The 13,134-nt window shown below is 39.8% G+C and overlaps 1 protein-coding gene across 1 annotated transcript in view; it reads right to left on the bottom strand.

The window, feature by feature from the left end:
* TMEM161B (transmembrane protein 161B) overlaps window positions 1-11,488 on the bottom strand; it is a 68,071-nt gene extending 56,583 nt beyond the window's left edge. The window contains exon 1 of the mRNA XM_080804957.1: window positions 11,356-11,488. Within this exon, the coding sequence (XP_080661083.1) occupies window positions 11,356-11,358 (3 nt within the window). The 5' untranslated portion in view covers window positions 11,359-11,488. The remainder of the gene's footprint in view (window positions 1-11,355) is intronic.
* Window positions 11,489-13,134: the final 1,646 nt, after the last annotated feature.

Below are 13,134 nucleotides of genomic sequence, written 5' to 3'. Positions count from 1 at the left end.
AACTTAAGACATGTTCTTTGATATAAACTGGTAAGGCCAAAGTGGAAGACCAACAACAAACAGGAAAAAATAAATATTTTTTTCCACAAGAATAGAGGGCATTTCAGTGAAATATAACTCATTAACCATTTCAACATATTAGTATTGAAATTAACCGTTATTTATTTTGAAAGAGAATTTTCCTGTTACAGTAGGTTGAGTGAATGATACAATATCTCATATAAAGTAATACCAGCCAATAATTAAAATATTGATGAAGAATGAAATATTTTTAAAGATATTAGCAAGCCACTTCACTTCTTTCTAACACATGCATGTTTCACTGTAGTACTGATAAGTAACAAATAAAAGGTTCAATGGAAGAAAGGATCTTTAAATCTGGACTTTTCCTTAACTGTGTTTTTTGACATTAGAGAAAATATCCCTACAGATCTATATCCAAAGCTCTTAGTCAAAATTAATAAATTTATATTTGACATTTATAAGTCATCTACTTCAGACCAACTCCTAACCATGCTTCAGCATTCACTGCACTTATAAAACCTTCCTTGTTAAAAAAAACATATGCACAACTCCAGAGCAGCTTTTATCATGCTCAACCATCACCAACAATTTGAGGGTCTCTCCCCCATTGAAAATGTATTCATCTCATTTCTAAAGTCCTAAATCCACTCCCCAGAGAGTGCCTAACATGACAGGCTTTCAAGTTACGCTGATGAAATAAAAAGATAAAGCATAAATTTGCCCACTGTCCTTCACTACATTAAAGTTCCTAGTATGTGCCAACCACTGAACTTCAGCATAAAGAAGAAAATTATTCACTTTAAGATCAACAGACAATATACCGCATCTCAGAGAAACAGGTTTATCTATTTCTTCAAGATAATCCTCTCAATTTACTGCAATAGGTACACCTTCGAAATACTTGCTTTTTTTTTTTTTTTTTAAAGGATTTTATTTATTTGGCAGAGAGAGGTCACAAGTAGGCGGAGAGGCAGGCAGAGAGAGAGGGGGAAGCAGGCTCCCTGCCGAGCAGAGAGCCTGATGCGGGGCTCGATCCCAGGACCCTGAGATCATGACCTGGGCCGAAGGCAGAGGCTTAACCCACTGAGCCACCCAGGCGCCCCGAAATACTTGCTTTTAAAGAAACTAAAAATTACAACTTTGGTAAGTACACAAATATTCATCAAATAAATTTAAAATAAAAATTTCAGCTTAGCGCTAAATTTTAAGCCATATACAAAAGCCAAGAAAATTTAATGTGCACTAATGGTAACTATCAGAAACATGCACTTTTTGCAAATATTTTAATGTACTGAATAATTAAACATACTAGAATCAAAGTCATTCTCTGTCACAAACAGCAGTTAGACAAGTATTCTCTGGGACTCATTCCTTATCTACAAAATGACAAGAGTTGGCAAATGATCTCCAAAATCTTCAAAGATCTTATTGTTGATAACTGCAATATTTTAATTAAAAACACAATGGATTGTTGGCATTCACAAATTTACAATTTCTAAACCACCTTCAAAGCCTGTGAGGTGTAGTTACTGCTGACAGGACTAATTATCCCTTCTTCATAAGGATTAAATGAGCTAACATTTATAGAAGAAGTGAAAGTAAATCAGGGCTACAAGTTGATATGAAAGAGTATACCCAGCCCACTGCCCAGCATTCTCCCCTCAATGGTGGTGCACGGGAATTTCTCGCAGAGATCTGTGAATACCAATAGTCCTATTGTTTTAATTTGAATTTTTTTTTTAATTTGAATTTTTTTAAAAGTTTATCTCAGGGGCGCCTGGGTGGCTCAGTGGGTTAAGCCTTTGCCTTCGGCCCAGGTCATGATCTCAGGGGCCTGGGATCGAGCCCTGCATCGGGCTCTCTGCTCAGCGGGGAGCCTGCTTCCCCCCCTCTCTCTGCCTGCCTCTCTGCCTACTTGTGGTCTCTCTCTCTCTGTCCAATAAAAATAAATAAAATCTTAAAAAAAAAAAAGTTTATCTCAGATTCTTGGCCAATTCTCTCTTATTAAATGATTCACTCTCTTTATGATTTGTAATTTTCTTTTATCAAGAGAACTAGGATGACCTCAAATACTTCTGCTACAATTGAGAAGCTCTCTATCAAAACCAAGAATAAGCACTCAAATAATAGTTAAAATCAAGTTAGAAAATAGTGTTAGTCTTAAAGAACTAATGTTTCAGTTACTGTTATAATTTAACATTATATTACCCAAGTTCTCTTATCTGTCCCTCCTGATTAGAGAACACATTTAGGGGGTACCTGGGTGGCTCAGTCGTTAACTGCCTTCGGCTCAGGTCATGATCCCAGGGTCCTGGGATCGAGCCCCCCATCAGGCTCTCTGCTCTGCAGGGAGCCTGCTTCTTCCTCTCCCTGCCACTCTGGCTACTTGTGCTCTTACTCTGTCTCTCTGTCGAATAAATAAATAAAATCTTTAAAAAAACCACATTTAGTTTGCAACTAATTTGAATTCTATTAGCATCTGACCTACCCAACCAACCAAGCTGTCTAGTAATAAATGATACAGTGAGGCTTCTTTGTCCTCATGTTAATTAATCTAATAGGGAAAGGGAGGAAAGAGACAGTAAGCATGAATTTAAATGTATTTTTAAATGTATTTTTAACTATTAATAAAAGTTAAATGTATTTTAACTATTAATAAAAGCAAAACTTTTCAGGAAAAAAAGTCATGGCTTCTTTTTCAGAAACAAATGATTCTTGTCATAAACACTCATACCTGAATAGATAACCATAAAGAAACATTTTTAGTCAGTCATTTATACTGATCATAAAAATGACCAAAATCTTCTGAAATGATAAAAATATTTAATAAACATTCAACTTAGAGGAATTATGATGGAGCAGAATCCTCTGATGTGACTTTTTGTTTTAGGAAAAAAAGTCAGGAAAGTGGCATTGCTTTTCTAAGTACATCATTGTATTTGGGCAAACAATGGCAATCAGGAGGTAAAAGATAACAAAACTCAGCTAAGTCCTATGTAAAGGGCAGACATAGATAACTACATAAAAAAATAAGCAATCAGATTAGTATTTCAAAAGGCTTCTACTACTTAGCACAGAGATAAAAAGTGTTACGTTTATTTAAAAAAGTAAAGCAGCCATAGCCTTGCATAGTCTTACAGTGCCTTACTTGTGACATTAATTGATGGCAGTCTACAATCATATATTTATAACACAGAGCACAACAGCTTGTTCAAGTTCTTCTTCGTAAGTAACTTCTGGTGGAGAAAGTCCCTTTCCTCTCTCCAATGTCCCTTAATATTTTCCATCTCACCTTTTCTTCACAATCCAAACCTCTCTACTTCAAAGAATTTATTGCAGAGACTCATCAATATCACCTAGAGCCTCTACTTTTTTCCCTAAAAGATCTTTATGATAAACAGTTTATGGTCAGCTGCAAGTAACACAGGAAGGTGACTTTTAAAACTCTCCTAGCAGTAAAAACCTTTATCATGTGTGCTGAATGTATGGGAGGGAAAGTAAGGTAACCTACAATACATTCTTTTTCGCAACTCAGGGAAAATACTAAGTTCTAGTTGCAAACAGGTAGTCCAAATGAAAGGAAAAGGAGCCCTCAGAAAAAGAAATGGGCTAACTGTGAGACAGGCTTGCAACAAGTGTGACACACTAAATACAATGTAAGAAATTCCAATTCATCCCCAATTCTCAAAATACTCCTCACCTAATCAGTGTTACTAGAAGTTCATCCCTAAGCACGATGGAAACTAATACAGTATGAGAAGAAGTGCCTTAACTGGATGCAGTTAAGGTGGAGGGAATATGAATGACTGAATCTTTATTACGACTACAGCAGTGTCAGTCATGTTTGGCACCTGAGTCAGGCTAAACATTAGTGCCATGCAGATCAGCAACAATTTCTCTAATACTATGTGAGATATAATATTAGTTATTAACTAGGTTAGGAAAGATTTTCTAGAAATGTAAGAGCATAATATTATTTCTATAGGAAAATGTTTCAGAAATTAATCCTCTCCTAAGTTAAAACCTATCAAATATAAACAGAAAGACTGGCACAACAGTATAATGGCCAAACCACCTGGGTTAAAGTCAAATTCCACCACCACTAGCTGGATGATTTTGGAAGTGTTACTCTAATCCTGCTATGCCTCCATTTCTAAACCTGTAGAATAGAGGTTTAAAAAAAAAGTAGGTAAATAAGTGGATGTTAAAGAAATCCAAGATTAAATACTTCATGAAGATTTAAATAAGTTAATGTAAGTAGAGTAGATAAATACTAACACCTAAGTAAATGTCACTATTACTATTATTGAAGAAAAGTAAAATTCAATTTATCCACCTAACTTCTACTTACCCTTAAAAGACTTAATCCAATCAATCCTTTGTGGAACTCTCAACTCCAAACTTAATATAACCTCCTTTCCTCCCTTCATTCAACTAAATGTACATCAGCAATATTCAGTTTCACATATTCAGAATCACAGAACCTTAAGTCATACCACCGAGGTCATCTAGTTCTAATTCAAGCACACTTTCCATGCCATAGATTTATTGTACTTTCTCTAGTCATTTTTAAAAATACGTATGCATGGGGGCACCTGGGTGGCTCAGTTGGTAAAGTGTGTGCCTCCGACTCGGGTTGCAATCCCAGGGTCCTACAATCAAGCCCCGCATCAGACTCCCTGCTCCGTGCAGAGTCTGCTTCTCCCTCTCCCTCTGACCCACCCCTGGCTTGTGCTCTCAGGTGCTCTCTCACTCTGTCAAATGAATAAATTTTTTTTTTTTAAATCGTAAAAAAAAAAAAATACATGTGTATGAGCAGATAGGTTTTTCATATTACCTAAAGATTTTTAAAAAATAAATAAAACTTTATCATAGGACATTAAGATCCTGAGTCTCAATATCAAAGTATCAAAAGCTGAAATGATTTCAGGTTTTTATCTTTTGTTTATGGGCAAAACACAAAAGATATTTTATCTACCTTAACCATGGAATTACTAAGTCTGTTTTATATAATTGAAAGACATGAATACAAAATCAGGGTATTTTGAGTGAATGAGTTGTATTCTCTCAAGAACCACAGTTAGCTTAAAAGACTTAACATTGGGGGCACCTGGGTGGCTCAGTGGGTTAAGCCTCTGCCTTCGGCTCAGGTCATGATCTCAGGGTCCTGGGATCGAGTCCCGCATCGGGCTTTCTGCTCAGCGGAGAGCCTGCTTCCTCCTCTCTCTCTCTCTGCCTGCCTCTCTGCCTACTTGTGATCTCTCTCTGTCAAATAAAATCTTTAAAAAAAAAAAAAAAAAAGACTAAACATTGGTGGCACAGGGGCAACCTGGGTGGCTCAGGTGATTAAGCACCCAACTCTTGATTTCTTCATGATGATCCAGCCCAAGTCAACCTTCACCCTCAGCCTGGAGTCAGCTTGAGAATCTCTCTCTTCCTCTGCCCCTCCCTGCCCTACTCTCTCTCGCTCTCTCTTTAAATAATTAAAAAAAAAAATAGGTGGCATATATTAGTCTATTAAATATCACCTACTACCATAGAGGCTTTAAAAAAAAATACTTTCCTGTTCACTCTTTGGAAAAATGATTAATGTTTAACTTTAATGAAAGAATTATAGGGTGCCTGGGTGGCTCAGTTGGTTAGATGACTGCCTTTGGCTCGGGTTATGATCCCGGAGTCCCAGGATCAAGTCCTGTATCAGGCTCCCAGCTCCATGGGGAGTCTGCTTCTCCCTCTGACCCTCCCTTTTCTCATTCTCTCTCTCTCTCTCTCTCTCAAATAAAATCTTAAAAAAAAAAAAAAAGAATGAAAGAAAGAATTACATAGCTACAGAGAATATAAGCTTTGTGGCCAGTATTACAGTATTTTCTTAGGGCACAGTTCATAAATATGTACCCAAAGATACCAGGCATATATGACTCTCATATTTGTTCCAATGTCACCTGTTTGTTAAGGCTTTCCCTGAATGCCCTATCTAAAATAACCACCCTAATCATTTTCTATCCCTTACCCTACTTTATCTTTGTTGCATTTATCACCACCAACATGTATTATGTCTCATTTGATTATCATCAGAATCTCCCAGTAAAGCATAAGCTCCACAAAGGCAGGATTGTCTCTGTTTAATAAACAGTTATATCCCTGTTGCCAAGAATATATAGTTGACATACAAACAGTGCTTAATAAATAATGAATGATTGATTGAATAATACTTTTGAGACAAAAGTATGATTTTTAAATGTTTGGTGAAACAAAAAGTATTATCATTCCAATCAAAACCAAGAGAATGTTCCTTTTACCAGAACGTCAAAGATTTTTTTTTTTTCCCTAACTCAAGGGCAGGTGATACATGAAGAGTAGAAAGACAATTTACAGACAAGTTTATTTCTTCAAAGCTTCTTGGCAACAAGTTGTGTTCATGCTTGATTTACTAACATGGGCAAAACCACAGCACAATATTAAGAAGATTAGAAAAAAATCACTCTTAGAAATGAACACTTTCAAATATCTTCTGCTTTTCTAAAATCAACTGAACTTGCTTTATGCTTTTACTCCAGGCCAAATAAAGAACTAAATTACTTAAAAAGTGGACCACAGTCCAGAGTATAAGCTAGTATTTAAGAATTAATCTTGAATCCACCAAATGCTAACCAAAAGAACAGGGTCTACTTTATTTATTTTATTTTATTTTTTTAAGAAAGCGAGAAAGGGCTAGCAGAAGGAAGAGGGAGATCCTTAGTTCTTAAGATTGATGTGGGTTAGATCTCACAACCACTGAGATCATGACCTGAGCAAAAATCAAGAGTCAACACTTAACCAACAGAGCCACCCAGGTGCCCTGAACAGTCTCTATTATTTGAGCTAAACTTCTTTAGGATAGAAGCAGTGGAGAGAAGTCACAGGAAAAGTCAGAGAACTGAGAAGAAACACACATCTCTCCCACCGTACCGCTAACTGATAAAATCCCTGAGAATTTATCCCTCAATATACACATGTCCATTCACCAAGCAAAACTACATTCTGGTCATAAAACACACCTTAACAAATTTAAAATAACAGAAATCATACAACGTCTGCCCTCAGATCACAATGCAATTAAACTCGAAATCAGCAACAGAAAGTAAATGGAAAATCCCAAAACATGTCAAGACTAAATAACACATTTTTAAATAACACAAGGGTCAAAAAGGAAAAATCGAGACAACTTCAAAATATTTTTAATTACATGAAAACACAACTGATCAAAATTTATGAGATGCAGCATAAGCAACGCTTAAATGGAAATTTATAGCACTGAATGCAAATGTTAGGAAAGATGATCTAAAATCAAACACCTGAAGTTCCACCTTAGGAAACCAAAAAAAGAGCAGTTTAAATCCAAAGTAAGCAGAAAGAAAAGAAATAATAGAGCAGAAATCAATAAAATTAGAAAGAAATCAATACAGAAAAATCAATGAAACCAAAAACTGGTTCTCTGAGAAGATCAATAAAATCAGTAAGCCTCTATCCAGGCTAAATGAGAAAATGGGAAGGACACAAATTACTTATATCAGAAATGAAAGGTGTCATCACTACAGACCCTGTGGACATTAAAAGAATAATAAAGGAGCACTATGAATAACTCTGCCCACAGATTTTATTTTACTTTTTAGAGATTTTATTTATCTGAGAGAGAAAGGGCACACACATACACATACAGCAGGGGAAGGGGCAGAAGGAGAAGCAGAAACAAAATCCCTGATGAGCCCGAAGCCCAATTTGGGGTTCAATTCCAGGACCTCGAGATCATGACCTGAGCCAAAGGCACTCTCTCTTTCTCTCAAATAGATAGATAAATAAATAAATAAACAAACAAACAAAATCTTTTAAAATAAATAAGTATGGGGTGCCTGGGTGGCTCAGTCGTTAAGCGTCTGCCTTTGGCTCAGGTCATGATCCGAGTCTTGGGACCCAGCCCTGCATCAGGCTCCCTGTTCTGCAGGAAGCCTGCTTCTCCCTCTCCCACTCCCCCTGCTTGTGTTCCCTCTCTCACTGTCTCTCTCTCTGTCAAATAAATAAATAAAATCTTTAAAAAGAAAATAAATAAGTAAAATCAAGGTGTCCCAAGGCTTCACTCTCCATTCTGGAGTAGTATTTAAGACAGTACTGAAATACATGCCCAAACATATCTAAAAAGATCCCAAAGATTCCTACATAATGTATTAAAAAAAAAGAAAGAAAGATGACAAAACAAAAGAAACTTGAAAAATCAAAAGCGGTGGTGGGGGCAGATCCTGGTGGCTCAGTCAGTTAGGCATCTGCCTTCCACTCAGGTCACAATCACAGAGTCCAGAGTCCACATCAGGCTACAGGGAGCCTGCTTCTACCTTTCCCCCTGCCTAAGGCTCCCACTGCTTGTGCTTTCTCTCTGTCAAATAAATAAAATCTTAAAGAAAAATCAAAAGGATAAAGAAAATTGTGAAAATCAGGCTACATTTTATTTAATCAGAAACATATACCTATTCTGAAAAATGTCCTTAAGTCAGAGAATCAGAAATGTGAGAGTCAGTAGGTGTTTTAATCCCCACTGCTCTTCTCTAGGAGGAAACTGGAACTCTTACCAAGTTGAGTGATTCTGTCAAATTCATATAACTAAGAAAGGGCAGAATCTGGATCTTCTGAGTTCAAGTACTACATGCTTTGCATATCATTAGGCCCAAGCACTGCAAAGGTTCTTAATTTAACCAAGCTGTATTCAAAATAAATTCAACACCTCACTTCATTTAATGGTTAAACACTTTTCTCTGAGGTATTCCAAGCACCGACCAAATTTGCATAAACAGACATCATCAATTTCATGAATGGGAACACTAAAGTGGAGTTAATACAGAAATGTAAGCAATACCAGAATGGAGTCAACTACTGGGCTGGTAGTTGGTGACATTTTCCAGGTGACATTCCTAAGTGACATTTTGAGAAACAGCATGAGTTTACCTTAGCCTAAAACAAAATTACCATTTTGAGATGGCAGGAGATGCGTTCTTCTAGTATTACAGAATACCGGAACAAATTCACATTGAGCTTCTTTGTGACTATCTTAAGGATTTTTATTATATTTTTCTTTAACTTTTCAGACCAAGAAGTCAAAAATTGAGCTTAAATTTAGGGAGTGGAGATCTGAGTTTTAGTCCAGACTATGCCAAACTATTGTTATCTTGGATAAACCAATGCTTTTTTTTTTTTTTAAAGATTTTATTTATTTATTTGAGAGACAGAGATCACAAGTAGGCAGAGAGGCAGGCAGAGAGAGGAGGAAGCAGGCTCCCTGCAGAGCAGAGAGCCCGATGCGGGGCTCGATCCCAGGACCCTGGGATCATGACCCGAGCTGAAAGCAGACGCTTTAACCCACTGAGCCACCCAGGTGCCCCACCAATGCTTATTTCTACACCTCAGATTCTTCCTTATGTAAAATTAGAGAAGGCTGGGGGGGGGGGGGAGTTAGGCTAATTGTTTTCTTTCCCTCCTTCTCATTCTACTGTTCTGTATCTTTGTCTAATTTCACTGATACAAAAAGAAAAAAAAAAAACCTCTTTATGAATACAAAGCATTAGTTATTCACTGAGGTTAAAGACATACACATGCCCAAGATTCATAGGTTACGTCAGCTGGGAGAGCACACCAGAAACCACATTATTTTAAAGACCTTTTCTTCCACTTTATTTATTTATTTATTTATTTATTTAAAGATTTTATTTATTTGACACACAGAGAGATCACAAGTAGGCAGAGAGGCAGGCAGAGAGAGGGGGGGAAGCAGGCTCCCCGCTGAGCAGAGAGCCCGATGCAGGGCTCAATCCCAGGACCCTGAGATCATGACCTGAGCCGAAGGCAGAGGCTTAACCCACTGAGCCACCCAGGAGCCCTATTTTTATTTATTTATTAGAGAGCAAGAGAGCACAAGCAGAGGGAGAGGCAGAGGGAGAAGCAGGCTCCCCGAAAAGCAGGGGAAGGCCGATATGGGACTCGATCCCAGGACTCCGGGATCATGACCTGATTTGAAGGCAGTGGCTTGACCAACTGAGCCACCTAGGCGTCTCTTTCACATTGTTTCTAAAAGTTATTCAAAAAGTTATTCAAAAGTCCAACATCCAACACTATAAGCTGAATAATGTCAACATTTGGTCCTGAAAAAGCATGGTACACTGAGGCTAGATTCCAAGACAGAATGCCCTCTGGATGAAAATTTGAAATCTTTTATATAGGCAAATAATTAACAGTGTTGAACTTAACCAGAGGCCTGGGATCTTGGAAAACAGCAAAGGTTAATACCCACCCCACCCCCACGCCCTTTTGTGTTCTGGAAAGGGCTTAATGCAAAGAAACACTGGTCCCCATAGGACTTTGGTAAGACTCAAAGATGCCCCACTTGTTTACCTATGACAAAGTCAGAGACAAAGCCCGCAAATTCCCATTTTTTGCTTCATAAATGACTGGGTGAATGACATGTCCCCATAGATCAACCGGAACAAAATATTTGTTACTCAAATTCTGGTTAAGATCCTCCTTCCCGAGGTTCCTGAACTTTGGCCCACCCTGGGTCTGAAGCAGCAAAAACTTCTCTGGCCAGAGGGTAAAACAATCTGATCTACTGTTAAATGGTACTTCCCTTTCATCTCACTTCCCCACACTTGGTTCTTTCTAGGATTGCTTTACTCCTCCCTAATAAAAAGAAAAACCTTTTTGCTAAATCTTCGAGACTCTTGCTATCTTATGGTTAGGGCATTCTTCCTAGTTCCCCAAGCCCTTGCGATATTCCTTTCCAAAAAACCTCTCCTTACTATATCTGAATTTTTCATTTGACACCCTTCCCAACTTCAAATGGGCTGAGTATGAAAGATAAACTGACTGTGCCTTTCTCTTAGTGACAAGTGTTGATCTTCTACAAAAGGATCCGTTGTGTGCACCCGGAAATGCTAAAGGGATTTCTAAGATCTTTAAGATCTTGGCTACAACCAGGCTGCTAAGAAAAAGGGAGGGGCGGAGATGATCAACCCAGCAAGGTCAACTCTGAGACCACCTGGCGCCACACGCCGTACACAGTGAAAGGGCCACGAACATTCTGGCTACGTACTCCACACTCCTGGGCAGATTTCACGGTTGGGCAGGGCAGATGCCTCTTCCTCAGGGGCCCAGGAGCTCCAGGACAGGTAGGGAGTCCTGCCCCGCGGTTCATCCCATTGCTCTCGCCCGCTCCATCCTCAGCTGCTAGGCACCCGACTGGCTACCTTCACAGGGCTAACCTCCTGGCCCCTAGCTTCCCACTGTTACTCCAGCCTTCACAGAAAGACTCACCATGGCGCCAAGGACAGGTCGTGGGCCGGACGCCCTGGAATCCCCGGGCCCGTCCTGGACCTTCCCTCCCCAACCTGCAGCCAGGAGCCTCTTAAACAACGCGAGGGAGAGAGTTTTCCGGCTCTGACGGAAGTTCTGCCCGCGCGGGACAGGAAGTCCCTCCCCTCTCTTGAACGCTGGCGACCCCACGCCACGCAGAGGTGAGGATACGCAGGACGTCCTCTAATGCCACTTCCGCGGGTGCTAGGTTAGAAGCTGGGGGCGGTGTTGACCTTGAGAGCGCGCGAGGGAGGCGCAGGCGCAGCTCAGGTAGGTGGGCGGGTGGCGCGCGGTTGCCGCGCCTGTGAGGATCCGGAGGTAGGTCGGGTGGTTCGGGCCCCAGCGCGTCCTCGCCCTGGGAGGTGATGGAAGTGCAGGTTGATGGGCCGGCTGGGAGCCGACCCCAGAGGATTTAGTGAGGGAGAAAAACCACAGGCAGTGCTCGTGCTGGGACGACAGTAATTTCTTCAGCTGAGCCACTCCCTTTTTACCTTTTCCTTTTCCAGGCTGACCGTCCTTGGAGACTTTCCGGATCTCCACAGACTTCTGTCGTCTCTTTTACCTGCTTTAGTGCGTCCCGCAGCCCTCCCCTTACGGCAGTGGAATTTGATCCTGAGACGTTTCTTCACCATTCATATATACCAGTGGAAACCAGAAGAACATCTACCAAGACCAGAGAAACCAGAAAGAGAATTCTGCCTGTTTTAAAACACCTTCCAATATGGGTGGTTTCCTTTTATTTATAAAATATATATATATGCACATACACGCATACGCATGGGAGTTTCACTTTTTTAGCTGATGCTGGTATATATAGATAGATAGACACACACACACACACACACACACACACACACACACGAAACTCCCATGTACCTCTTAAATTTGTGTTGTTGTTTTCCCAAGATTTGTACCCTTCAACTCTGTGCCTTCTTATTTGGCTGTAAGTCACAGTACTGGAGGCAGGGTTGAAGTGGATATACAGAACACCTTTAACCCAGAAATTAGTCTCACAACTTGGGGATCCTTGCTTCAGACGTGACTGTATCTACAATTTCATTTATAAGATCTCTTTTTGCCACTGTCTAGTTTTGTCATAAAGGTGCAATTGGGGAGCTAAACTAGGAGCTTGACAAGAGGTTAAGAAGTTTGAGCAGGCAGGAGTGGCTATGGATGTTGTTTCACCCTCCTTGTCAAAGTACCTGGAGAACATGACATCCAGTCTATAAATGGTTGGAAGACCCTTGGAATCACTTCTTAGCCATCCAGAAGCAGCATGCACAGGGCAATTGCTTTATATTAAAAAGGGGGCTAGAGACTGAGTTATGAATTGTTTTTACTTTGAATTATCTTTTGGGGGGAGATGAATAATGTGGCGGACCAGATAGAAGAATTGTAAGTACTAACATTGGAAACAGCTGGAGGTGGGATGGGGCTGGGAAATAGTTTGTGAAACAGACCTGCTGAGAATCAATCCAGAACTTCCCTGAGGGTTCTACCTCTGCTGTATAGGGACAACGTTGTAAATAGACATGCCCCAGGGCATCTGCAGATGCTAAGTGTGGTAGAGAGAATTAGAGTCGTTCTTCTTGTGTATCTGTGGGAAGCAGCTGCTATCCTTGAGGAAGAAAAGGTGAAGAAGGAAACTGGCTATCAGTCTGTCAGTGACAACACATTCTGTGAAGTCTTACTCTTTCATTTCTGACACTTTGGTTCTTACATCCGTCCTAAACCTGGCAG

This window comes from Martes martes (assembly GCF_963455335.1).
Source record: "Martes martes genome assembly, chromosome: 5".
NCBI classification, from domain to species: Eukaryota; Metazoa; Chordata; class Mammalia; order Carnivora; family Mustelidae; genus Martes; species Martes martes.
This window is presented reverse-complemented; position numbering and strand designations above follow the sequence as displayed.